Genomic DNA, 27,670 nt, shown 5'->3' with positions numbered 1-27,670 from the left:
GCAATACTTTGATGCATTTTGTTTGGTTAATGATAGGTGATGAAATAAAGAAAGCCCTGGAGCAAAGAAGAAAACCATTGAGTGCGCTGCCAACTTCAGAATGGTGTTGCCAATTCCAATGTGTGCATCATGAAGCAAGGAAGCCCTGGAGCTAGAAGAAGGAAGTGAATGCGTTGCTAACTCCAACAGGGCGTTGCCAACACACTTTCCATCCCAAGCATTGAGCAAGTTGCTAACTCAAGTTGCCAACGTCCTCTCCATCCCAAGCATTGAGCAAGTTGCCAACGTCCTCTCCATCCCAGCATCGAGCAAGTTGCTAACTCAACTTGCCAACATCCTTCTCCTTTTGCATTACCGTTCCTTCACCAAGTTAACCATGAGCACATTGCCAACTTGACATTTCAAGTTAGCAACGCCCTCTATCTTTCAGCATGAAGAATGGTAAACAAGTATGAAGGCGTTGGCAACTCAAGTTAGCAACGCCAGTTTTTGAATTTCTTGATAACCTGACCTTGTCTTCTTCAAACAAGAATAACTTGAGTTATAAAGCTCCAAATGAGGTGATTCTAGTGGCATTGGAAAATAGGAAGCAAGAGCTTTCCAAGAATATATGGCACTACATGGTGGACACTAAATTTGAGGGAAAAAACTTGCCCCGAAAGTGCATAGATGAACATGGTATCAACCTGTAGTAAGGCCAGCTGACCTCTTCACCTTCCATGGAGTATATCTTGAGTTTTAGAGCTTCAAATGATGCACTCTCAATGGCATTGGAAAGTAGACATCCAGAACTTTCCAATGATATATCATAGTATGGGTTTGACATTCTTTTGGAGCTTCAAAAGCTGGCTTCATTTGGAGCCTCAGAAACTGAAGGCGTTGGTAACGCAAAATACAAAGGCGTGTTCACCAATAACGCCTGCGACCCTGGCAGGCTGACCTTACCCCATTCAATGGAGCATAACTTGAGCTATAGAAATCCAATTAAAGTGATTTCAGTTGCGTTGGAAAGCTGACATTCAGAGCTTTCTAATGATGTATAATAGTCCATAGTGGGCATGAAATTGAAGCTCAAACAATAGGCAACTTTAAGCAAAAAAAAAAAACATAAGGGCGTTGCCAACTTGGGAACTCAAGTTAGCAACGTCAGCCCCTGGGAGAATATGAAGACGTTGGTAACTTGGGCTTGTGAAGGCGTTGGTGCCAATAACACCCATGTGACCCCCTAGAGCTTGGTTTTGGTTCAATTAAATTACTTCAAGATCCATCCAACCTCAAGCAAGCAAAGCCCATAAATCTCAAATAATCAAGGCCACAAGAATCATCTAGAATAGTGAATTTTTATTTGATTGTAATTTATTTTTAATTTCATTTCAATTTGTAATTTAGGAAAGCCTATATAAAGGCATTAGTTTCATAGAATTAAGGAGGCTGGATAGGGAGGAGACCAATTTGGAATTCTGTGAATTGGCACACTCCATTGGGAGTGGGTCTTCGGACCCCTCCCCTTCATACACTTTTCTTCCCTCTCTCTTCTATTCTTCCTTTGTAGTGGTTTAGTTTAATTTGTAATTTTTATTTTTGAATTCATGAATTTTCAACTTCTGTTTTGAATTCTCACTCTTTATTTTCATGCACTCTAATTTCATGCAATTTAGTTTTAATTTGATAGCAATGACCACTTAATTCCCTCTGCGTTTGGAAAAGGAGCTCTGTTTCAATTTTGATTGAATTGATGTTTATTTCTTCTTCTCTTCTTCATTCTATTTCATACTTGGATATCTTTTAGAATCCTTGCAAGATAGTTTTGTTCTTCAAGAATCCTTGGATTTATTAGAATTCTTATGTGAATTCGAGAGAAGGATCATAGGGTTTAGTTTGAGCTCTGTTGGCATAATGAAATTGATTCTTGATTTAGAGTTGGTACATGACATATAACTACTCTAATATTGGGGTCTTTGAATTTATGTAGTATGAGATTAGAAATCATGCTGGTTTATCTAAGAGAGAGTCTTTGTGCTTCATAGATCCAATTACTACCGAGAGGGGGATTGGGTCTACTTGAATTACATGTGAGCCTTGAGAAAGGGATCATGGAATTCAGTTTGAGGCTCTTCTCTCATAATCTTCTTGATCAATACATTCTTGGTTAGTATGTGAGATGTAACCACTTTGAATTGAGGTCTTGAAGGTTGTGTGGTCTTTAGATTAGAAATTAAACTTCACCTCTTCTCATGAGCAATTAGATCACGAGATTGGCAATTAATTGTGTTGAGAGAAATTGAGTCGTCAAGAGATTGTGACCCAATTATCTACAATCTGCCATGGATCTATCTTACATGATTGAGAAGGAGTGAGACCCATTGATTCAAGAGGAATCAACATCTCCAATCCCTTATGTTTTCCATCTTTGCTTTCTGTCATTTACTTTCCAGTATTTTACTTTCTTGCAATTTACTTCCTAGCAATTTATTTCCTTGCAATTTTACTTTCCAGCTCTTTATATTCATGTCATTTACTTTCCCTGCATTTTATTACTTTCCATTTAATTTCTAGTCATTTACATTCCTTGTTGTTTATCATTCCAATATGATTGTCTAACTAGAATAATCAATTAACTATTGATTGCATAATACTTTAATCCTTGTGGGATCAACCTCACTCTTGTGAGTTTTATTACTTGATACGACCTGGTATACTTGCCGGTAGTTATTACGTGAAATTTTAATTTTTTATGTATCAGCTAGATTTGTGTTGCTGGTTATGTAATATCCCTTAGTCAAGTTGTATTGTGTATAGCTCTTTATTTTGTCCTCTACAAATATAACAAACAGGAAGGAAGAAAAGAGCATAAATCTAGAGGGAGCTACCCTTGAAAAAGAAAGGGGGAGCAACACTAAAGCAAGTAACATAAATTAAAAGGAAGTTTCTCAACTCAATTCAAATTCAATTCCTTTTGGTTAATGTTTAATTATGTTTGTCATCAAGGGGGAGATTGTTGAGTTAAGAAATTAACTAACAAAATTGATGATGACAGACATTAGATTATTGGGCTAATTACCCAATTAGTTTTGAATTTTTTTATTATTTTGGTTGAGTGTTGTTGGCCAAAATTCCTTGTTGCAGCAGCCCAGTAAAATAGACAAAAAAATCAAAGTTGATGGGCTGTACAAACAAATGAAGCCCAAAGAAATCAAAGTAAATGAAATCAGATGGCCCAAAGAAATCAAACGGGTTGCATGAATGATAACTGATCCAAGCCCGATTGCATCTCTTATTCACCTTTTTCCCTCTTGGTCAAAACTCAGAGAAAGAGAGAGAGAAAGTTTAGCTCCTAAGCTGTTCACCAAAAAAGCAAGAAAGAGAAGGTTTAGCAAAAAGGTTGAAGTCTAATCACCCACATCAAACTGTATCAAGAGAAGTTAGAAGCTAAAAGTGATTTATTTCCTTCTACATGTATCTCATTTCTTCTCTTCATCGTCAACTATCTGTCACTCCAAATTGGGTTATCTGGGAAAGATGATCTCTGTTCAACACTGCTGTGTATCTACGGTCAAAAGTGTGTCTTGGAGACCAAGTAGTGTTTCAATGGCTAAGATATGGGTTTACCATTGAAAATATTTGTTTCTGCTATTCTATGGCTTTCGGTTAACAAAGAAGGGTCAGAACCAAAGTTTCTATTTTGAGGATTAACTGGACAAATGAGATGGTGAATTAGTGAAGCACACAGCTCGATGGTTGACCTAGGAGAGAGCAACTCAACAACATGCAAGGAGATACAAAAGAAGATTTTTTATCATTCAAAAGCCAAGGAGAGATAACCAGTGTTTTGAGGTTTATGTTATGAGAAGAGTTCTCTAAAGAAGTTCATCAACTTGGACAGTGCTTCCTAGTCAAAGAAGTATTTCGCCAGAATGAGGAACTAAATCAGAGGCAAGCAAATTTGGTTTATCACATAGCAAAGAGGCTGTTGAAGCATCAATCTCCTTCATATTTTACAGATTGTAATTTTCTTTTTAATGTTTATCTTTCTATAATTTCTTGAGATAAAAGACTGAATGAGAGAGTCATTGAAAGAGTCTAAGAGTGGAAAGAGGCAGAGAGATACACATGAGTGAAAAGTCTAGAGTTATTTCAGATTTCTTTAGGTTGAATTTGTGTCTTGTATCTTATACCAGTGAGATATTCCTTTCTTAGTTGGGTTAACACTAAAAGTGAAGAGTTAGGTATTAGCATAACCAAATCAAGTTAGGTTAGAACTTGAGAGTGAAAGGATTGTGTCAATCCTGTGAAATTGGTGTATGTAATACTTTAACTATAGTGGAAATTCCACCACTGTTATAGTGGAGACTGGATGTAGGTTGCATTGCACAAGGCAACTGAACCAAGATACATGATGGTGTCAGCTTCTCTCTTTCCTGCTCTATTCTGTTTTCTGATATTCATGAGATAAAAATAAATTGTCTCATAAATTTTCGGCTACTGAGTTCAAACAGATTCAGATTGAAAATTTGTTTTAAAAGGGTTATTTCATTAAAGTAAAAGAAGGTCATAGATTCAACCCCTCATTCTCTAAACCTTCTACAACCTTCAAGTGTGCATTTACACTCTCGCTAATGAATCTGATTTTTATTGGGTTTGGACCAATTTAGTTAAATTTAGTTACCAAAAAACCTAAAAAGAGAGAGAGAGAAAGAGAAAAAGAGAGAGCGCAAAGTGATAATAGTGATACTGATCAAATGATAAGGGGGAGTAATTAGTGGTGAGAATAATAGAATAGAGTGTTTTATTATTTGTTAAGGATAAAATTGTTTAAAAATTATAATTATTTTTTTTAAAAAAGATAATTTTAGAATGATCTCTAATCTTAAAAATAAAAATGATAAAAAAATTTAAAAACAATTTTGATTTTCATTCAAAATTTTAAAGATAAAAAAAACCTCAACCTAACAAAATTATCCGTTTAAAAATAAACTCTAAATATATTATGAAAACTTTATCTCTGACGTATTTTCTCTCCCATTTTTATATTCTTTAAAAATTATATTTATAGGACCAAAAAATTAGTTTAGTGGAAGTAGAAATATAGTAAATTTTGGGCGAGCTTATAGAAACTATTTTGAAAAGAGAAAAAGCTTTAAATTCCAAAATCACGTATTCTTTAAAATGATAATTCGAATAGTTACATAGACTCAGATATTTTATAAGTAGTTCAAATTGGTTCGTCTTAATTAAAGTCCATTTCTTTCACCAATTTTATTGGGATAATAATATTATATTTTAAAAAATTGAATTAAGAAATTAACTTTTTCAACTAATATCATCTGTTATTTTTAAAATGATCTTTTATTTTAAATTTTAAACCTAAATTTTAATCTTAAATGCTATTTTTTTTAAAAAATAAAATACAAAAATATTAGGATTTTTGGGTTTTGTTGAAATATGAAGATAAGATGAAATTATTGGTAATGATTTTTATTTTTAAAATATAAAATAAGCAAAATCGTGAGTCGTTGGTAGTAATGTTTATTTAAAAAAAAAAAACTTAAAAGTAAGATCGTGAACAGAAATTTTATTTTTTAAAAATAAAAAATTACAAAATTAAAAAAATGACCATTTTGTGGAAAACACCCCTCCCCCTGTAATTTTCTTTTGGCTGTTGCCCCGTTTTGCATAAAAAAAAATATTTGTATTATTGGGAAACAGAAATACGCAAATAAAATTACCAAATTAGCCTCTCCTGATATTCACTCGGGGAATGCAAAATTAATAAGATAACATAAGATAAAGTTACACTGGCCCATTGAATTCAAAATCGCACGGAATTTAATAATCCAATTAAGAAAAGAAAAAATAAAAAACCACATACACAAAAAAATTCAAAAACCTTAATTCAATTCCCTTCATCCTCCTCCTCCTTCTTCTCTCAGTCCACTCCATCGGTGTCTTCTTCTAATTCAGCTCACCCAACCTGAAAATTCATAAAAACCTCACCTTTCTCCGTCTTCAATTCTCCCCTTATTCATTCACACAGACAATTCTTTAGACCCTGTTCTTCCAAAAAAGCCCTTTCAACCTCAAAAAATGACCAAATAGCCGCCGCCACCAACCACCACCGTTACGAAATTCCGTCGATCTGGTCCACCAGTGAAGTAAGATGATCGTTCGCACATACGGTCGCCGAAACAGACCCCTCTCGAGGACCTGCTCAGCTTCTTCTCTCAACGACGACGTTTTGGACCCACTATCGCAGGAGAGTTCACAGAACCACGACAACAACATCTACGGATTCGCGTACTCGTCCCAGGATTCGTCCTCGCATTGGTCCCTCTTCGATTCGGATCCTAATTTAGTAGACGATTTCGGCGGCGGCTGCAGGGAGCCGAAGAGGGCGAGGAAGGGGGAGAAGAAGGCGGCGGCAGCTAACGGGAGTTGCCACGTGGCGATACCTACGACATCGACGCTTATGGAGGCGCAGGAGTTTGGGGAGATGATGGAGCATGTTGATGAGGTGAATTTCGCTCTCGATGGCCTCCGCAAGGGACAGCCTTTGCGGATCAGGAGAGCGAGCTTGGTGTCACTGTTGGGTATTTGTGGCACCACGCAGCAGCGGAGGCTTCTCAGGAGTCAGGGGTATGCAAATTTTTTATTTTTTATTTTTAATTTCCTGAAAACTCAATGTAGGATTTGAATCTGAAATATATCTATTGCAGATATTGGAAATTGTTATTGTTATTGTCACTATTACGTTTTGTTTGTGAGGAGATAGTTCAAAGTTTCGAAATTGGAGTGGATGGAGTCTTGGGTTGATTTTGATGTGGTTTGAGATGTGGTTTTTGTATTTATTGGCTAGGTCTTTGGATTATCTTAAAAAATTTTGAAGTTGGGTTGTGATATAAATCTTGTTCTTGGATACGAATATTTGGGAGTGCTTCACGAGGAGAAGTAGAACAAAAAGGCTTATTAGTGTTTTAATCCATTTATGAGTCTGATATGCAATTCCCATTAGAGTTAGTTAGATTCAACTGGTAGATCTCTATGGTCTCTGGTTATTTTCCACGTAGAAATGTGACGTTAATGGGAGCTTAGATATGTGTTTATACTATATCGTTTAATGAAGTCTATTGCTGGTGGTTTATTTAATTTTTCACTTTTTTAAGTCTTACAAAAAGTTTGTTCACATCTGGTGGGTGTGAGAATCCTTGCTCAGGCTGTAAGTCTGTATGGGCTGCCCCTTCCCACAGCCTATAGGCAAATAGGTGCTTTGTCTTGAACTTGAACCTATGATATGCAGATTGAAGAATACATTTAACCACTTAGCGCAAGCTAGATTTTAGTTTGATTCACCCCTTGGTCACTTTCTTGCCATTCAACAGGATGCGAATGATAGCTATAGTTCAATACTAGATTTCACAGTTAAATAGATTCATAATATCGATTTACCGTTTGCACTATTACTTAATTTTCCTAGAAAAGGCGTGTTAAGTTTACTTTTACCCAATTGACATTATTAAGATTTAGTTTGGAATTTTAAACTGAGTATATGAATTGAACTCATTGTCACATCGAAAAATACACCAGTATGAATGTTTAGCTGATTAGTCCCTGATTTTTATACTCTATAGGATGGCAAAGACCATAACTGAAGCTATTTTGGGCCTCAGTCTCGATGATTCTCCCAGCAATCTTGCAGCTGCAACTCTTCTATACGTTTTAACCTGTGATGTAAGTCTTGTTTTGTTTTAGAATTTACAGTTGTAGTTAATTATGGAGGAAACTTTGGGCTTATAAACATAAAGTCATTAATGTTATGTATGAGAAATTTATTCCATTGCCAAAGTTCTTATAAGCTGCTATTGGTGGAAAGATAGAACTCTCTTGTAATGCTGCTGTAAATGCACTATTTTCTACATAGTAAGATTTTATTAGAGCTCAATTCCTGTTGTTAATTATTTGATCGCACTTTCAAATAGATCTTTAATACCAAAAGGAAATGCTAAGCACGTGTGTGTATTCCCATTTTTGTTCTAAGTTGGAAGAAAAGAAGAAATCCAATAGAGGCTTCTATGTGTTGGCACTGCTATTTGAGCAATGGAAACATTTTCTTTGGCATGATGTTTACAAATAATCTCTAGATGTGGAACTCTATATGTTTCCTTTGTGGAACTCTATATGTTTCCTTTGTAGTTCATTCCAGACTTAACAAAGAAAACTAAGCCCAACTAATGTATTTAGGCACCTTCCATCATTACATATTTGGCACTTTGCTATATTATATTGTTTACCTTTTCTAGTTCTGTACATATCCATTAGAAACAATATTTCCCCCTTATTTGGAAGGCAGGTCATCAAATATCTTTCATGACTTGGCTTAAGAATATGCCTGTGCATTGTGAACTTGGCACCTCATTTATGACAGATTTTTCAGTATTTGTTTTATAATCAATAAAGGAAGCTTCACATGCAATGGCTTTGATTCCCATCTTATATGGACAGCAGTGATTATTCAGTGACCTATACTTCCATTCTGATAGTTTAGACTGTAAATCAAGGTGTTCTCTAATTATCTATAATATGCTTTTGCTTCAGGGTCAAGATGATAATCTACTTGAATCATCTGGTTGTATTCAATTTCTTATTAAGTTGTTGAGACCAATTGTCTCAACATCTATCGCAGACAAGGCACCAAAGCTTGGTTCTAAGCTTCTATCCTTGCGTCAGAATGATGACATGTTCAAAACTTCAATGGGAAGAATGGATTCCAGTTTGGTCACAGTTTTTTCTAGAGTTCAAGAAGTTCTAGTAAATTGCAAAGGACTAAAAACATCTTGTCAGAATGACAGTGTAGTGGAGAGGCCAGAGTTATGCCCGAAATGGTTAGCATTGTTGACCATGGAGAAGGCTTGTTTATCTGCCATTTCTCTTGATGGTATCGTAAAGAATATCAACTTCCACATTTTGTATTATTGTCTGAAGGTGTTCCTTTCATTGTTATAGATTTGACTGTTTGATTCTTTAATTCCTGATGATGATTTTCTTATGCAAACATACCAATAGATCATTGAATCTGTTCATCTGTAATAATGTTTACTGTTTAGAACTTAATGAAGACATGAATGGTTTATTTTGCCAATCTTTCTGTGACTAGCTTTATTCTTTCAATTTCCGAAAATGGCATATTTATATGTAGCTACAAACTGATTATTTTTCACTTTTCAGTTCAGTGGTACTGAATTTGTTGGAAGATGCCAACATTACCTACAAATTACTATATTATTGTGATATACGGGTGTTAGTGCTTTTGCCATGTGTCTTTCTATTCCAAATTAATAGTTGACAGCTGTCACATGTAAAACGTGATTATCTTGTATTTAATGCTGAACTAAACAGACTGTGTAGCTGTATGTGGTCCCACTGAGTATCGACATACTTCATGGAATTAATTATTACCTGTTGTACTGACACATATGATGACTATGTCTGTCCAGAAACCACTGGTGCTGTACGGAAGGCTGGTGGAAATTTTAAGGAGAAACTAAGGGAGTATGGAGGACTTGATGCGGTCTTTGAGGTCACCATGAATTGTCATTTAGATTTGGAGGTGTGAGCTTGTATGTTAGTTCAATATGTATGCCTTATGTAATGAGTGCAGTTTCCATGTGATGTATTGGGCTTTACATTTTGATTACTTGTTTTTGTTGATTTCTATTTTACAAATGCTCTAGCAATAGGAGTGTAGATGAATTCAATTTGTGGTAATTATTACCTTGAACCGTGACTTTGCCTTTCAGAAATGGGTGGAGGATGATAGTTCTCTCTCTACCAAGGATCTGAGAAATAACAAACATCTGAAGAATCTAACCCTACTTCTCAAATGCCTGAAGATAATGGAGAATGCTACTTTTCTAAGCACAGATAATCAGGTGAACATATGCACTTTGCCTGTTTTATTGTAAATGTTGATTGCTATGTTTTATTGTTTTGAGTTTTGCTTGTGTCACTTCCCATTTGTCTTACATGATGGATACTGCAAGATTTCTTGCTTTTTTGCTTGACTACCTTTCTAATTTATCTAACTTACATTTACTTTGCCATAATAGACTCATTTGCTTGAATTGAAAGGAAGATTAAATCCTCAGGCAACTTCTTTTTCTTTTACGGAGCTGATCATAACTGTTATAAGGATCCTTTCAGGTAATGATCACACAAAGGCATAAATTCCTGCTTCTGTTCATTTTTTCATTCTTTTCACTCAACATATTAGTTTTCATTTCTAATGGTTGGTGCCTTTTCTTCTCTCCCCTAATTCATGCCAATATTCTTCTAGACATATGTTTACGTCGAAGTGCCTCTGCTGCATCCAATGAGAAAAAGGCTTATGGTTTGCTCTCTATGGTCAGTGATGATTCTGAACCAGATCTGTTCAGAGACCATAAAGGTACTATGTTTTTTTTTTTTTTTTGGGGGGGGGGGGGTGATATGGGGATAGAAGAAAAAAGTACTATATTGCTATTTTGTTGTTGCTATTTTCATGTTTATTGATTATAGTTATATATGCTGGACTATGTATGAAGAGCTGCCAAATTGTTATAATCAAACCATTATACAATCATTTGTTTTCTCTAGACAGGAAATATTGCTTGAACTGTTTCCCCTCTTGTTAGAGGATATATCAATACCAATTATCTGTTTCTCTGTTTTTTTACTGACAAAAGGGAACATTGGCATGAATTAGGGGAGAGACGAAAAGGCACCAACCATTAGAAATGAAAACTAATATGTTGAGTGAAAAGAATGAAAAAATGAACAGAAGCAGGAATTTATGCCTTTGTGTGATCATTACCTGAAAGGATCCTTAATCCTTAATTAGATGATGTTTTCTGAACTGTGGATAAAAAAATTGTTCTAATCTGAAAGAAAAGTGAGTAAAGCCATTGATTTTAGTTGGTATTTTATTTATGCTTTGTTGTTGTCATGTTCTGCAAGATAATTCGGTGGTAACCAATTTGTTTGTTTGCATGATACATGATAGAGCTCCATGGCGTCGTTTGATTCATGTAGCCGACCCCACCTAGTGGGACAAGACTTTGTTGTTGTTGTTGTTGTTGCTTACTAATGTTGAAATAAGTTTGTCTTAAAATTTTTGAATGCTTCCATTTGAATTTCAGAGAATGAACCTTTATTCAAAAGTTCTATCGGCAAGTTGTTTGGTATGAATAGAGCTTCTTCTGCTAAGAATTCTGATGTTACACGGAGCAGCCGACTTTTGACATGTAGTCAGATGGAATGTTCACAATCCATTTCTGAAACTCCCAGCACTTCAACTAGTGATATTTATTCGCTAAAGATGAGAGTTAGTTCTTCAACATCTGAATCTTGCAGTGGTGCATCAAAGAGTTCAGGCAATAAAGCATCCACAATCCATAATAGTTCAAGGAAGAATGTACGGTTTACTGAAAATAGCCCAATTGTAATCTCGGATGATAGCCAAGATCCTTTTGCATTTGATGAGGATGACTTTGCACCCACTAAGTGGGACATATTATCAGGGAAACAGAAGAAATCTCATTCTAAAAGAAAATATGAGGTGCCAAGCAGAGAATTTGAGTATGTATGTCAATCTCAGACTAAAGAGATAGAGATCCAACAAGAATTGAATGATGTTGACATCAATTGTTCCAGTTCTGTTGTTGGCGATGAAGAAGGTTCCATCCTTCTAAGTGATTGCCTTCTAACTGCTGTTAAGGTATTTCCAGCATTTGCTCTTTCCGTATATCATTCATATTCATTTCATAGTCTGGAATTTGGATTTGGATGACTGAATCAAGGGTTTTTACCTGCCAGAATCAGATCATTTGGCAGTTACTTACATTTAATTTGTGCTTTAAATGTCAGCTGAATACAATTCTTTCTTTGTTTTATATATACTCCAGTAGGCCTATGTCTCTGTTATTCACTTGATCTCTCTTTTTATTTTATTTTAAGCAAGAACTCCTATCTGGGTTTATGTCTTACAGCACCCGATATGTCACTTAAGGCTTGTGCACTAACTAAGGTTGTCTTGCTACTGTAGGTGTTGATGAATTTGACTAATGACAATCCTGTTGGCTGCCAGCAAATTGCGGCCTATGGAGGACTGGAAACTATGTCTAAGCTGATTGCTGGTCATTTCCCTTGCTTCAGCTCTTCGATGTCCTTTGGTCAGATGAAAGAAAATACTTCAAGTGCTGAAGACCAGCAATATGATAAGCATCTCACTGATCATGAATTAGATTTTCTTGTGGCCATTCTGGGCTTGCTTGTAAACCTGGTAGAGAAGGATGACCACAACAGGTAAGTGTTCTACTGCTTTATGTTTTATGTTCTACTATTTTAAGTTTTAAATTTGAACAATTTACCATGAGAAAGAATGATTTCGATGCATACATGGTTGAATTGTTACACATGCCTCGTCATGTTATTTTGTAGTATTTTCATACTATGCTATTGTAATGATGCATTTGTCTATTTTCATCGTTCACTCTTAGGAATTTGCTAATTAAGTCTTGGCTTGTTTCTAAATGCATTGCTCATATCTTCAGAGTTATAATGTAGCATAAAGACCATTCTTTTGTTGCAACATACGACACATATTGTAGTGACATAGCTAACATTTTTAAAAGATTATTTTATGATGAAACACTAATATCGTCATTTGATTTATATAGCAAACCACTTAATTAAGAATAGAAGTTGAAAAACTACCCATTTTTTAATCAATGTGATTTATTTTTGTTTTATCTAAAGAAAAAGAATATAATAAACTAACTTCTCACCAATTCTAATATCATTGTATTTTGTTTTTTGTTCAAATAAACTACAATTGACAACTTGATAAGGAGAAACTAGATATCTAAAATTGGTTTAGTGTTATCATATGTGATGTATTTCATTAATGTCTTTTGACACCTTTTAATTTTGTTGCTGGTTTTTTTGCAGATCACGCCTTGCAGCTGCCAGTGTTCTGCTTCCTTCATCACGGGGCTTGGATCATGAGGCTCGGGGGGATGTTATTCAATTATTATGCTCTATTTTCTTGGCTAACCAGGGTGGAATTGAGGGAGATGGGGAAGATAAACATTCGGCACTGGTAGGTTGCATATTCTTGTTTCCTCTTAAGAGAGTGGATTATTGTTTTGGATTGGCGTATTATACTTTTAAAGTGGAATTCCAGAAATTTCCCAATCTTTCTAATTTCTTGGTTTGTATTGTGCTTAAACAACACCCCCCCAACCCCCAAAAAAAAATAAAAGAAAAGTCAATTTTGTCGTGCAATAATGAGGCCACGGTTAAGGGTAAATTAGTTATTTCAGATGAACGAGAAAGACAAAGAATGGTTGGAGTCTTTCTTGACTTCATTGAATTCTGACATACATAAATAAGTAAATAACTGGATGAGGACTTAAAACTCCTAAGATATTGATCTTTTCATCTAGGTCTTATCTGATGTGTAGCCAATTCAACCTGTTTAGTAGGACCAGCTCAACGTAGGGTGTGAAAGGATGTGAAATTTGATTGCGGATGATGTAGCATCAATAATCTTGTGTTTCATCTTGCAGGATGCTGAAGAAGTTGTTCTCCAGGGTGAAAAAGAAGCTGAGAAAATGATTGTGGAAGCTTATTCTGCCCTGCTTCTAGCGTTTCTTTCTACTGAAAGGTCCATAACTAATCAATTTTAATTCACCACCCCCCACCCCCCCCCCCCCTCCCTCTATTTACTCTTTAACTGCTCTTGCTTACATCAAGGCTTGCAATTTCCTTTTTGGTCTACAGTAAGAGCATCCGAGCGGCAATTGCTGACCATCTCCCAGATCACAACTTATCTATTCTTGTGCCTGTGTTGGACAGATTTGTGGTATGTTGCTATAACCATTGAGATAAAACTGGAAAACTAGTGAGAAATAGTATAATTTATTATCCTTTTTTTTTTGGGAAGGGTAACTAGAGTTTGGTTTTAGTTTGGGAACTTTAATATGAGTGGGCCAACTATCATATTTAGTTTGGAGTTTGCATAAAATGAGAATATAATCTTCAAAAGTCTAGTTTGAGCTTGCTGCATATCATATCTCAGAAGGAATACTTTCTAAAACTTAGTTGCTAGAATGCTTTTTGACCAGAAGTCATCAGATTTCTATGATTGAGCCAACCTCATGTGAGGATCTTTTGAAATATATGCTTCAATGGAGATGCCTACATCTTATGCCTAGGGCTTGCGACTTTACCACTTCAAACAAAAATCGGACTTTGCACCTTTGATACTTTTCTTAGCTCATGATGATATCTCTTTCTGCAGGAATTTCATCTGTCATTGAACATGATTTCACCAGAGACTCATAAAGCAGTTAGTGAAGTCATTGAATCGTGCAGAATTCGATGAAAGCCCAGCACATCGGAAAACTCTGTACAGCCACAGCGTAAGTTAGGTTTTTGTTACTCCACACAAAATGGGACTGCTGCAGCTTAGTTCATTACAGAGTCTGACCAAGTTACATATACTTTATGAATGCTATACCATGTCCTATATTTGTATCACCATGCTGGTGATGATGTATACAGAAAATTAATAGTGGGTTGCATTATTATTAGCATAGTTGTGTGTGTAATCAATGGTAGTAATTTTTTCAATATTTTTTGTTTATTCATTCATTTTTCGTGTATCAGAAGCTTATATATTTTGTTATAAATGCTCATGTAGAATAGCCGCGTCCTTTTTCTTCATATTTTCGGCAACTTGACATAAGCCGAGATTGAATCAGTGTTAAATAATCATAATATTTAAGTAGATATCTGTGCATTAATCATATGTCAGTTTACATTTTACAAACACAAATGATTTCGGGTTCTTTCCAATTAGTATTTCATTGATCGTTGCTCCTTATGTTCTGTAATCAAATATTGGTTTTAAACCTACATGGGCACAAGATGATTTCGTTTGATGCATAACCGAAACTTTCGCGTATTAACTCTGATAAATTAATAAGCCAAGAATAGAAAGAATATAGAGAAATTCAGCATGATGTGTTTTCAACATCATGAAAGATGATCAGGTTATATGAAAGCGTAAGCCTGTGACTTTGGAAGTGCCGTACATTATTACTAACATGCCAATGAAATGGATGAAACCTGAAAATATATATTAGAAATTTGGATTAGAAGATGAAATAGCAGATGAACCTTCATGATGAATATCTTATTACAATTTGGATCAAGTCAATGCCCAACGGCGGAAGCAATATATTATTTATTTATTTCTATTATTATCTAAACTTCTAAACTACTCAAAGAAGAGAAGGAAAATTAATTTTTAAAACTGTGGCGGCTGAACCAGTTTTCACAGTTAGGCAATTTATTTATTAAATGCGAAAAATAATGATTATGGTATTAGTCATTATGGAATGTGCATTACATTTTAATTAATTAATGGTTTAAATTTTAGAAATAATATATATATAATAAAAGATATTTAAAAAGGAGAAAGTCTAAGGGACTAACACTTTTGTTAAAATTCGGCCAGCACTTAACCGGAAAAAAAAAAGTGAAAAATTTCACACCATTAAATATAATTTCACACCATTAAAAATTTATTGGTTCCTACACTCCTCTTTAAAAAAATATATATACCAGACTGGCTCTCAAGTCCATTACATTACATTTAAATATATAGTGGACTAAAAACAGATGATTTATTTTTTGTCCTAATGTGGGACAAAGTAAGTATAACTCCTGTAACTTCAATATTACAAAAATTTGGTTTTTCTTTCTAACGACAAGTTTCAAATATTTTTTACTTATTCAACACGAGATTGTAATAGGATAATAAATTTCTCCTTTTTAACTTATCAGGGTTATGAGAAAGATTTTTTCTTTCTTTTAACTCAAGATTTCGTATATTGTTAAAAAGAAAAAGAATTACATTAATATATAAACAAAGAAATCATGACAAAAATCATTTGGATCTTCCGGTCCAGTCAATTTTCATACCAAATCATAAATATTATATATAAAAACTTCTTTTATTTATATTTTACTATGTATATAATTAAACTTATTCCCTATATCAGTCTTCTTCTCTTGTCCATGGTGAGTAAAGTTGTAATTTTAATGCTTTAATTTTTCAAGTTGTAATTACCCGGGTCCTTTCAGCTTGTAAGATTCAGAGCAGTAAATAATGCAAACGTGGTGCTTGCTTTCTAGTTTGAAACTTCGAATAAAATAAAGAATTTAATTTTAATGTATTATCAGTATAAAATAGTTCTGCACATATATCTAATTATATAATATTATATCATTAAAAATAATTATTTTTTATATTAATTACATAAATAATCATCCAAAAAAATAAATATAATTATATAATTGTGTAAAATACTTTATATTATTTAAAGTTTAAACTCAAATAAACTATCATAACTATTCAAAACTCCTTACGATAAGCTCAACACATGTGAACATGTGGTTGGGCATATTGACTTTTTGAGTCCACAAAACAAAGAATTGATAATAGTGATGCTGTTTTAAGTTTTAAATTTGGTGTAAAACGAATACAGAAACTCGAGGGAAAAAATTAATAGTTCAAACATTGGATCATTGGTTAGCATTCTTTCTCATCTTTCACAACAGCTTGAAACCTTTTCACAGGTACTAGAAACTTGAGCACTCTCTGTTTATGCCACCATGGATCTGTTCACCACCATCATATTACTATCTTTGTTCATTATCGTACTCATCATGAAATGGCAGTATTTCAAACACACAGACAAAAACTCACCTCCTTCACCTCCAAAACTACCCATACTCGGAAACTTGCACCAAGTAGGTTTGTTCCCGCACCGGTCACTCAAAAGCTTGGCTGAGAAACATGGCCCCTTGATGCTCCTTCACTTCGGGAACGTTCCGGTGCTGGTGGTGTCTTCGGCCGACATGGCGGAAGAAGTGATGAAGACGCACGACTTGGTGTTCTCCAACCGGCCACCGCGGAAGACGAGTGAGATACTCTTGTATGATTCCAAGGACATAGCCACCTCTCCTTATGGTGAGTAGGGCTGGATAAAATATACGAGCATGAATTATTTTTTATTAAAATTATTTAATATATTTAAATATTTATTATAGAATATTAAATATTTATTATTTTTATTCTTTTAATATCTATAAATTTAAATACATATAAATTTTTTTATTATTCTCTTATCTTTCTAACACGATATTAGAATTATAGTATATTTCTTGAAGAGAATATGTTATTTTTTATTATGAAATTACTGTATTTTTTACACTTTTTTTTATGTCGGTTTTTTTTTATTTTGTCATTCTTTTGATGTTTTTTCACCTCACAGATTAGCCTATTCTCTCCGTCTTGTATTTTTCCAAGTCTTAATAAATCAAACACTATTGTCATCTGATTATTTATTCTTATGGATAAATTATATATCTTTCATCACCTTCCGACCTTTCGTCATCCTCCGACATTTTACCATCTCTTCCCAGTTTGCCACCTTTTCGGGGTTTCGACAATTTTCGAACAATTCGCCATCTTTTCGACAATTTTGTTTGTGCTTTTTTTGTGGTAGTTTTGTCTGCACTTTCATTGCGACAGTTTTGTTTGCGCTTTCCTTGTAGTAGTTTCGTCTGCGCTTTTTTTTGCGACAGCTGTGTCTGTGCTTTTCTTGCGGTAGTTCTGTTTGCGCTTCCTTCCAACAGTTCTATCTATTCTTTTCTTGTGACAGATCTGTTTGTGTTTTCTTCCGCCAGTTCTGTCTGTACTTTTTTGCGACCGTTTTGTCTGCGTCTGTTCCATCAGTTTATGTATTTCTTTTTATTTTGTTATTTTAAATAAGTTTCAAACTCATATTGCCATTTGAGATTGACGAGAGATGCTAGAATATATTATGATCAATTAGTTTCCATTAAAATTATTTAACATATCTGAATATTTATTATAGGATATTACGTATTTAATATTTTAATTCTCTTAGTATCTATAAATATCCTTCAATACTATATCATTTGACACAACTTAAATACATACAAAATTTTTTTTAGGATAAAGTATACTTTTTGTCCCTGAAATTTGTTAAAAGTTTCAAAAATATCTCTAAGTTTTGATTTGTTTCAATTTTGTCCCTCAAATTTTCTATTTGCATCAATTTTATCCTTATTACTAATTTTTTGATAATTAATATTTTTCTTTTCAAATATACCCCTCCCTTATTATACCTATCATCATCATCATCACAACCCTCTGTCTCTCTTTCTTTCTCTCTTTTCATCTTCACCGTCCTCTCCACCCCATCATCATCACAACCCTCTGTCTCTCTTTCTTTTTCTCCATCTCCATCACCACCATCTTCGTTGAGCCCCAATCTTCGATGACCACCACCCTTTTTCTTCTTCTTCGCGCAAACCCAGACACAACGAAGCCATCGCTCTTCCTCCTTCTCTGTTAGCAAACAGAGAATGAGATGTGGGATAGGTTCTATGGAACCGATTTTTGGAGGAGCTCTTCTCGCAAGATCCCTCTAGCAATACTCTTACCACTTTTCACTCTCAATATGTTCATTGAAATTTCAAAAAGCATGCATTTTTGCCCAACAATGAAGTTTTAAAAAAAACCATACTTTTTGATGATGCAGGTGTTTAAAGATGTGGTCTTTTCTCTCATCCTCCTTTTCTTCTTATTTTTTCTCTTTTTTTTAATTTTTTAATTTTTTTTTGGGAGAGGAGAGGAGGTTGGAGTATGATCATGGTCATGATGATAAATTTATTTGTTTTGAATGTTGGCATTTTGAGAAATGAGAAGAAGTAGTGTGTTGGAATGAATCATGTTTGGTTCTTTGGCATTTAATTTTTGTGTTATTAATTTTACAATGAAGTATAGTACGAGTAATATTGAAATGAAGAAACTTTGTTGTTGGGGTCAGGGTTTTAGGTTGGTGTGGCGGCAAAAGGATTTTGCTTTGCTTTGTGTGAAATCTGGAAACAAAAAAAAGGAAGAAACTTTGTTGTTGGGGTCAGGGTTTCAGGTTGGTGTGGCAGCAAAAAGATTTTGCTTTGCTTTGTGTGAAATCTGGAAACAAAAAAAAGGGGTATTAACCCAACTAGTACTAATAATTAATGAGGCTGGGTTTGCTAACAGAGAAGGAGGAAGAGCGATGGCTTCGTTGTTGCTGGGTTTGCGCGAAGAAGAAGAAAAAGGTGGTGGTCATCGAAGGTTGGGGTTCAACGGAGATGGTGGTGATGGAGATGGAGAGAAAGAAAGAGAGACAGAGGGTTGTGATGATGATGGGGTGGAGAGAACGGTGAAGATGAAAAGAGAGAAAGAAATAGAGACAGATGGTTGTGATGATGATGATGATAGGTATAATAAGGGAGGGGTATATTTGAAAAGAAAAATATTAATTATCAAAAAATTAATAATAAGGGTAAAATTGATGCAAATTGAAAACTTGAGGGACAAAATTGAAACAAATAAAAACTTAGGGATATTTTTGAAACTTTTAGTAAACTTCAGGGACAAAAAGTATACTTTACCCTTTTTTTTATTGCTCAAGTCTTGTCCCACTAGGTGGGATCGACTACATGGATCAAATAATGCCATTGAACTCTATCATATATCATGTCTACAGAGAGACCGTTTATATGTAGATTTTGTTTGACCACCTCATGGATGATCTTCCTATATCACCCTCTACCTTTCACCCATTGTCCATCTTCCATCTCATCTACCCTCCTTACTGAGTATTCTGTTGATCTTCTTCTCATATATCCAAACCACTTGAGACATAATTCTACCATCTTTTTCACAATAGGTGCTACTCCAACTTTCTTCCTCTTATATATTCGTTCCTTATTATATCCAATCGCATATGATCACTCATCCATATGACCATATCAACATTTTCATCTCTGCAACACTTAACTTATATTCGTGCTCCCCGTTGATCGCCCAACACTCTGTGTCATAAAGCATAACCAGTCTGATAGCAGTGCGATAGAATTTACTTTTAAATTTTAAAGGCACTTTTTTTTATCACAAATTTTGTAGGATGTTTTCTCCAATCTTCACATTTGCATTAGGATTTTTCCTTTGGTAGCCGAACTTACATTCCATATATTCCGTCTTGCTATGGCTTATGCGTAAACTATACACTTTTAGAGCTTCTCTCAATAAATCCAACTTTTTATTTAGCTCTTTCCTTAACTCTCCTATCATCGGCAAAAAACATGCATCATGAGACAGGCTCTTGGATATGCTTTATGAGCACTTCCAAGACTAATGTGAAAATATATGGACTTAAGGATGATCCTAGTGTAACCGTATACCAATAGAAAATTTCTCTGGCACGCCACCTTGAGTCTTCACACTACTTGTAGTCCCATCATACATGTCTTTAATTGCACGAATATATGCGATCCTTATTCTCTTTCTTTCCAAAATCTTCCATAAGACCTTTATTGGCACCCTAGTGTACGCTTTTTCCAAATCAATAAACACTATATGTAGATCCCTTTTATTATTACGTTACCTCTCCATCATCCTTCTTAATAGGTATGTAGCTTCAATGCTGGATCTGTTTGGCATAAAATAAAATTGGTTTTCTGTTATTTATGTCTCTTGTCTCAACCTCCATTTTATCATTATTTTCCATAACTTCATGATATGGCTCATGAACTTGATCCCTCTATACTTTTTGTAACTCTGCATATTCCCTTTATTCTTGAAGATAGGTACTAAGGTGCTCTTTTTTCACTCATCTGACATTTTTTTTTACTTTAAAATCTTATTAAAAAGCTTGGTTAACCAATTTATGCCTTTCTCTCCAAGGCCCTTCTAAACTTCAATCGGAATATTATCGGGTCCTACTGCCCTACTATTTTTCTTCCACTTTAAAACTTCTTTTACCTCGAAATCTCGAACCTTTTCGATAATAGTTGAAGTTTTAATATTCTTCCCTCGTGCATAACCCACCAAGACTCGGAAGAGTTTTCTGTCATTTATTAAATAACTCGTAGAAGTAACTCTTCCACCTATCATTGATATTCTCATCTTGAGCCAAAACCTCTTTGTCTTTATTTTTTATGCACTTAACCTGATACAAGTCTTTCGTTCTTCTTTTAAGACTCTTTGCGATTCTATATATACATTTTTCTTCTTTCTTCATGCTTAAAGATTGGTAGAGATCTTCATATGCTCTTATTCTTACTTCACTTACATCCACTTTTATCTCTTTCTTAGCCATCTTATATTTTTTCTATTTATTTGTATTGCGACACAAATACCACTCTTTAAAGCATTCTCTTTTTGCCTTTATCTTTTCTTATACTCTCGCATTTCACCACCAGAACTCGTTGTCTCTTGGCCCTATCTTTCTAAATTTACCAAAATTTTCTTTTATTGTTCTTCTAATAACTTCCACTATCCCCCTCTACATCTCCTCCACGCTTCTATCCTCTTCTCACTTTGCCTTTTCTCCTACTCGTCTTATGAAACTTCTCTGTTCCTCACCTTTCCTCCGCTACTATCTCGTTCTTGGGTTCTTCGTATGATGTCTTTTTCTCAATTTTTACTCAACGCAAAAATTCATGACAAACATCTTATGTTGTGTTGTTAAACTCTCTTCCGGAATAATTTTACAATTAATGCAAAATTTTCAGTCGACTCTCTTCAACAAGAAGAAGTCGATTTAAGAGCTTATCATGTCACTCCTATAGATTATAAGATGTTTGTCTCTTTTTTTAAAACATATATTTATGATGAGGAGGTCAAAGGTTGAGGAAAAGTCTAAAATAGTTTTACCATCGGTATTGACCATCCCGAAACTATGGCCTCCGTGAATACTTTCGTACCAAATCACTTCTCTTCCATCATGGCCATTTAAGTCTCTTCGTAAGAAAATCTTATCTCTCGAAGATATGTCTTAGACCAAACTCTCTAAACCATCACAAAATTTTATCTTGTGTTGCTCGTCCGAACCCACTTGCGGTGCATATGCGCTAATCACATGAAAAATACCTCATTCCACCATAAGTTTGATAGAGATGATCCGATCGTCCACCCTCTTGACATCCACTACCTCCTTCTTCCATTGTTTATCCATGATAATACCTACTCCATTCTTATTGTTCACCTTTTTCTATATACTAAAGTTTGAACCCGAAAGTATCCAACTACCTAACTTTCGCACCGACCCATTTTGTTTCTTGTAGGCACATGATGTTAATCTTCCTTCTTGTCATGGTATCCACCACCTTTATAGATTTTCTTGTTAGAGTGCTTATGTTCCATGTCTCAAATTTCAACCTTCTATCGCTCCGATCCTTACTTTTACCTTTTTCTTTGTGAACTAACTTATTTATCTTCGTCCGTTCACGAAAACACGGGAACCTTTACTCATTTAATGCTACACCCGGGCACCGATGCAGCGGCTCTTACTTATTTGACAATGTACACGGACTATACACTGCGTTGTTTTCGGACAATGATCTAACTTTAGCGCAATAACGCTTTTGATATATGTCATAAAAATTTGACTAAGTTTTTATATTAGTTGTCAAAGGCCTAACAACGTCCTCTTCCTTTATCGGGTTTGAGATCGACTACATATCGCAAGTATCGCAAAGTTTTTCTTTATCGGGTTTGAGATTGACTACATACCGCAAGTATAGCAAAGTTATATATATATATATATATATATATATATTATTACCCTCTAAAATATCTCATTCTCGTATTTTATGTAACGCAGGTGAATACTGGAGGCAGATAAGGAGCCTAGCCGTGTTACACCTTCTGAGCAACAAAAGGGTTCAATCGTACGGCCTTATTAGGGAGGAAGAAGCTGCAAGAATGGTTGAAACCATCAAAGAGTTTGCTTCTTCTTCTTTTTCTATGCCGTTAAACTTGTCTGAGATATTCTTCGGTGTTACAAATGACATATTGTGTAGAAGTGCTCTAGGGAGGAGATACCGTGGAGGAGGAGAAGGGTGCAAGTTTCAGGAGCTGGTTTTGGAGTTTGGAGACTTGTTGGGTACAACATCAATAGGGGACTATATTCCATGGCTTAGTTGGTTGAACAAGGTTGATGGTTCTTATAAAAGAGCGTCAAGAGTGGCCAAGCGTCTCGATGAGTTTTTGGATCAAGTGATTGCGGAGCATGTTAGTTCTGGGAAAAGGAAAGAACAAGAGGGACTTACTGATAATGTTGATGATTTTGTGGATGTTTTGCTTTCTGTCAAGAACAGTAACGCTGTTGGATTTGAGTTTGACACAACAACAATGAAGGCAATACTCGTGGTAAGAAATATTTGAGTTTGATATATATGTTATTTAGGCAATTGCTATCTTATTCTCTAATAAATTATTTTTCACAATAATGATACTCAGATTTATTTTACAAAATGAGGAATAGTAGTTATCAACTTATCATATATCTTGTTATTTATCATACAAAAAAATCTAGGAGACTAGCATTTTTGTTGAAATCTGAACAGTACTTAACCATCGAAAGAAAAATAATTAATCTTACACCATTAGATGTCATCTCACACTATTAATAAAAATATTGATGATGACTAATTAATGGTTAAACATCACAAATTCTGCTAACTTTCCAGCACTCCTCCTTATGATACTCTTAAATTTTGTTAATTACATAATAAAGGTTCGTTTTTTTTTTTTTTTGTTAGTATACTAGTGTGCGACCCGTGACCCTCCTCTTAAAGTAATGGTTTTTGAACAAAAAAAAAAAAGAATTCTTCTAAGATGAGAAAGATTATCAGACCTTTTTTTTTTAAATCGACTTTTTTAGTTTTTTTATCTTAGAAAGATTTGTCTCCCATAGATAGTGCCAAAGTTAGTTAATCAACGCAACTAGGATATGAGTGGATGAGAAGCAAACCGTACATATACCTAGATTTGTGCTTAACGATTTAGAACTCCATTAAGTTGATCGGCCTTGCTTTCCCAGCTATATTTTAAACTTTCAGTCTTTCGGTCCACATCAATAATAATGGAGGCTAAATTAGTCAATAATCAACTCTATTCTTACTTGAAAGCTTTTAGGATGGTTAAAGTATTTAAAGTCCTAATAGAAAATCAAGGATTATGTTTTCTTTTCTTCTTTTAACCGTCTCCTTTCCTAATAGAATCGGCAGGTAGAGGAAGCTTACTATAAGGTAGCATTTATTTTACAGTATTGGGACAGAGACTGAGAGATTGAGACACAGTATCATGTTTGTTGGTTTAGAGACTGGCACTAAAATTTTTGTCTTTGTCCCCAAAATTTCAGTATTTCAGTGACTCCAAAATGTAGGGACACAAGAGACTGATATTTTTAAAAATAGAGACTGAAACTTTAATAATATTTTATACCTAAAATACTCTCATTTTAATTAATTAATTCCAATTTTATCCTTTGTGCAAATTAAATTAGAATTTTATTCTTGTTTCAATTTTTGTCTCTCACTTGGCACCAAATAGAATACTAAAACTTATTTCAGTCTCTGTCTCTTAGTCTCTGTCTCTCAGTCTCAGTCTTTCAATATCTGTCTCCCCACCAAACGCTACCTAAGAGATTAAGAGTCATTTGTTGTTCAATTTCGTGAGATAATTAGTAGGAATTTAGTCAATAACAAGTTAATAAGTATTTTTAAATTATATTTCGTACTAATTAATTATTATTAATTAGTGATTATTTAAATTTTATTTTAAAAAAATACAAAATTAATAATTATTAATTGTAATTATTGAAAGTTGACTAGTTAAAAATTATTTATTTATAGTTTTTCTGATTAAAAATATTTAATTTTATGTCAACTATTGTAAATACCACACACTTTTTAAGAGAATAATTTAATTTTAATAATTTGTGTTTTATAGATTACCTAAAACAAATAGATTTAGACCTGAACGTGAGGCTTAAATTTTTTTTGAAATTGTGTTTTCTGGTGTCAAATGCTACCGTTTGAGTTTCTTGTGAGGAAGTTAAAGAGTGATACCAATAAAAAATTCTGATGCTTAAGTTAACAAAGATTTTAGTAAATTTTTTTATAAATTGAGTTTTGAATATATATTAAGATGTCTATGTATTTATAATAAAATAAATAACCATTTTTTAGAGAATTTTGTCGTTAATGGTAGATGACAGTTCTTTTTTCCAACTTAATTAATTTTGACTTCAATTTTGTTGAAACTTGTTAATATGACTATTAATTATTGTAATTGTTGATTAAGTAAAATTTTAAATTATTAATACATATTTAATGCGAATTATTTATGCAGGACATGTTTACGGCAGGTACGGACCCTACGTACACTGTGCTAGAATGGGCAATGGCGGAACTGTTAAAACGGCCAGCAATTATGCACAAACTTCAAGATGAAGTGAGAACTGTTGTTGGAAACAGAAGCAACATAACCGAACAAGATTTGGTTCACATGAACTACTTGAAAGCTGTGATCAAAGAAACACTTCGGTTGCACCCTTCACTTCCAGTTCTAGTTCCTAGAGAATCCACCAAAGGCATCAAGCTGAAAGGGTATGACATTGAAGCTGGAACACAGGTGTTGGTGAATGCATGGGCCGTTGCAACGGACCCAAAGTGTTGGGACCAGCCACTTGAGTTCAAGCCAGAGAGGTTCTTAAACAGTTCGGTGGATTTCAAAGGGCGTGATTTTCAGTTTATTCCTTTTGGTGCAGGAAGGAGAGGGTGCCCTGGGCTGCAGTTTGCCACTGCTCTTGATGAAACTGTGCTGGCTAACCTTGTTTATCATTTTGATTGGGATTTGCCTGCTGGTTCTAAGGAATTGGACTTGTCTAAATTTTATGGACTAGTCCTGCATTTGAAATCACCTCTCTTGGCTATACCAACCCCTTATTATGAATGAATAGTATTGAATTGAATAAGTTATTGTTGGGTACATGAAGATGGTAAGATGACAAAATCTTATATTTGTGTAGTGGTTTTAAGGCACGATTAGATCGCTTTTTTTAGAGAGATATTTGTCCCCACACTTAGTTGCTATAGGTTTGATAACAATACTCTCCCAAAATATAATGAAACCTAAGAATTTCTTAATTAGTAATAGTAAGAAATTCTCAACTCTCTTGAACAAAGAAAATCTCTTAATAGTAGTGTAAACTGTACGCTTAGTACTTCATATCTGAAATAGTGGACAAGGACTTATTTATACATATTGCACGTAGCAATTATGATTAATTACGTATACAAATGGTTGTGTCATTTCTATTGCCAATAGATACAATGTTTTGAACATATAAAACTCTTAAAGAGTTGTATCCCTTTAGCCAATAGACACAATATTTTGAACATACACAATCCTTAAAAGGTTGTGTCCCTTCAACCAAATGGTACAAAACGGTTAGTAACCGTTTATTAATATTAATAATAATATTAATAATATTAATTAATCAAATTTGTAAATACTCTTCAATCTCCCACTATTTACAAAATTTAAATGTCAGACAAGTATATGCATAAAGAATGTGTCACTAAGATTAAACATTCTTTTAGTGTAAATTTTAAAGTTCTAACAAAGTAATAGGTGTCTAATCGATTAAACCTATACTCCATATGCTAGTACCAAAAATCACACACGTTACTTATACCCTCCAAGTTCAAGAGTTTACAATTTTAAGCACTTATATGGCCTTGTGCTCATCCTGGTTTCATGAATATTTACGAGAATAAAACCTCTAAAATTCTCGATTAGAGCGGCACCACTCTTATATTCATATAGGTGGAATCTTTTGATAGATAATATTATCATTCCATTAAGAGTTTAAACTCACCCTCCTAATTTATTGTAAATAGCACTAAATCCTATACCTTAGTGCTCCAATTGCTAAATAACTTGTTATTACCCATCAAACCTTGAAACTAGTGGTTTACTAGAATAAGGTTGGGTTCCCATCATTTAGCGATAATAGGTTTTAATCCCATTTTAGCAGTAGTTTCTTTGATTTTATCCCTTGACAAACCTTTAGTCAAAGGGTCTGCTAAATTTCTTGAGATCTTACGTAAGTGATGGTAATTACACCATCATCTATTAGTTGCCTCACAAATTCATGTCTCAAACATATATGTCTAGACTTTCTTATTATATGCTCGAGACATGGTTGATTCACTATCACAGAAGATTGAAATGGCTGTCATCTGCTGTGGCCACAGCTTTATATCATATAACAAATTTCTTAACCATTCCGCTTCTTTACCTGCGGCTGATAAAGCTACAAACTCAGCCTCTATAGTAGAATGTGTAATACATGTTTGTTTCTTTGAGGCCTAACTTATTGCTCCACCACCTATGGTGAAAATCCATCCTGAAGTGGATTTGTTATCACTAAGATTTGTAATCCAACTTGTGTCGGAATAACCTTCTAAAAACTGCGGGATAATCACTATAATGTAATCCCAAGTTTATGGTTTTCTTGAGATAACCAAGAACTCTTGTTATAGCTTTCCAATGTTGATTGCTAGGCTTTCCTGTAAACCTTGATAATTTGCACACAGCAAATGCTATATCAGGTCTAGTACAATGCATTACATACATTAAACTTCCTATAGCACTAGCATATTCTAATTGTGCTATAGATCTTCCCATGTTTCCTTC

At 34.3% G+C, this 27,670-nt stretch overlaps 2 protein-coding genes across 2 annotated transcripts; both read left to right on the top strand.

Annotated features, from left to right (window-relative positions):
• The first annotated feature begins 5,796 nt into the window (after nucleotides 1–5,796).
• On the top strand, nucleotides 5,797–14,757 carry LOC112791447 (wings apart-like protein 1). Its single transcript, XM_025834290.3, has 13 exons — nucleotides 5,797–6,633; nucleotides 7,626–7,725; nucleotides 8,590–8,929; nucleotides 9,489–9,601; nucleotides 9,792–9,923; nucleotides 10,101–10,194; nucleotides 10,328–10,438; nucleotides 11,169–11,746; nucleotides 12,074–12,333; nucleotides 12,979–13,129; nucleotides 13,599–13,696; nucleotides 13,813–13,894; nucleotides 14,333–14,757. Exons 1-13 carry the CDS (start codon nucleotides 6,158–6,160, stop codon nucleotides 14,414–14,416), a joined length of 2,619 nt encoding a protein of 872 aa, XP_025690075.1. The 5' UTR covers nucleotides 5,797–6,157; the 3' UTR covers nucleotides 14,417–14,757.
• A 1,726-nt stretch (nucleotides 14,758–16,483) lies between these two features.
• Nucleotides 16,484–26,231, top strand: LOC112791446 (cytochrome P450 736A117). Its single transcript, XM_025834289.3, has 3 exons — nucleotides 16,484–17,071; nucleotides 22,785–23,332; nucleotides 25,319–26,231. Exons 1-3 carry the CDS (start codon nucleotides 16,714–16,716, stop codon nucleotides 25,922–25,924), a joined length of 1,512 nt encoding a protein of 503 aa, XP_025690074.1. The 5' UTR covers nucleotides 16,484–16,713; the 3' UTR covers nucleotides 25,925–26,231.
• The last annotated feature ends 1,439 nt before the right edge of the window (nucleotides 26,232–27,670 follow it).

The sequence above is a fragment of the Arachis hypogaea genome, chromosome 3, assembly GCF_003086295.3.
Source record: "Arachis hypogaea cultivar Tifrunner chromosome 3, arahy.Tifrunner.gnm2.J5K5, whole genome shotgun sequence".
Lineage (NCBI taxonomy): Eukaryota > Viridiplantae > Streptophyta > Magnoliopsida > Fabales > Fabaceae > Arachis > Arachis hypogaea.
Note: the sequence above shows the minus strand (reverse complement) of the source record. Positions and strands in the feature narration are given on the sequence as shown.

What these genes read in the sequence shown, in the direction of transcription:
- LOC112791446 (XM_025834289.3), top strand. Translation starts at nt 16,714, where the DNA reads ATGGATCTGTTCACCACCATCATATTACTATCTTTGTTCATTATCGTA. An exon ending in CATAGCCACCTCTCCTTATG is followed by an intron (nt 17,072 to 22,784) that starts GTGAGTAGGGCT and finishes TATGTAACGCAG; the next exon opens with GTGAATACTGGAGGCAGATA. An exon ending in CAATGAAGGCAATACTCGTG is followed by an intron (nt 23,333 to 25,318) that starts GTAAGAAATATT and finishes TTATTTATGCAG; the next exon opens with GACATGTTTACGGCAGGTAC.
- LOC112791447 (XM_025834290.3), top strand. Translation starts at nt 6,158, where the DNA reads ATGATCGTTCGCACATACGGTCGCCGAAACAGACCCCTCTCGAGGACC. An exon ending in TCTGTTCAGAGACCATAAAG is followed by an intron (nt 10,439 to 11,168) that starts GTACTATGTTTT and finishes TTTGAATTTCAG; the next exon opens with AGAATGAACCTTTATTCAAA. An exon ending in AAGATAAACATTCGGCACTG is followed by an intron (nt 13,130 to 13,598) that starts GTAGGTTGCATA and finishes TTCATCTTGCAG; the next exon opens with GATGCTGAAGAAGTTGTTCT.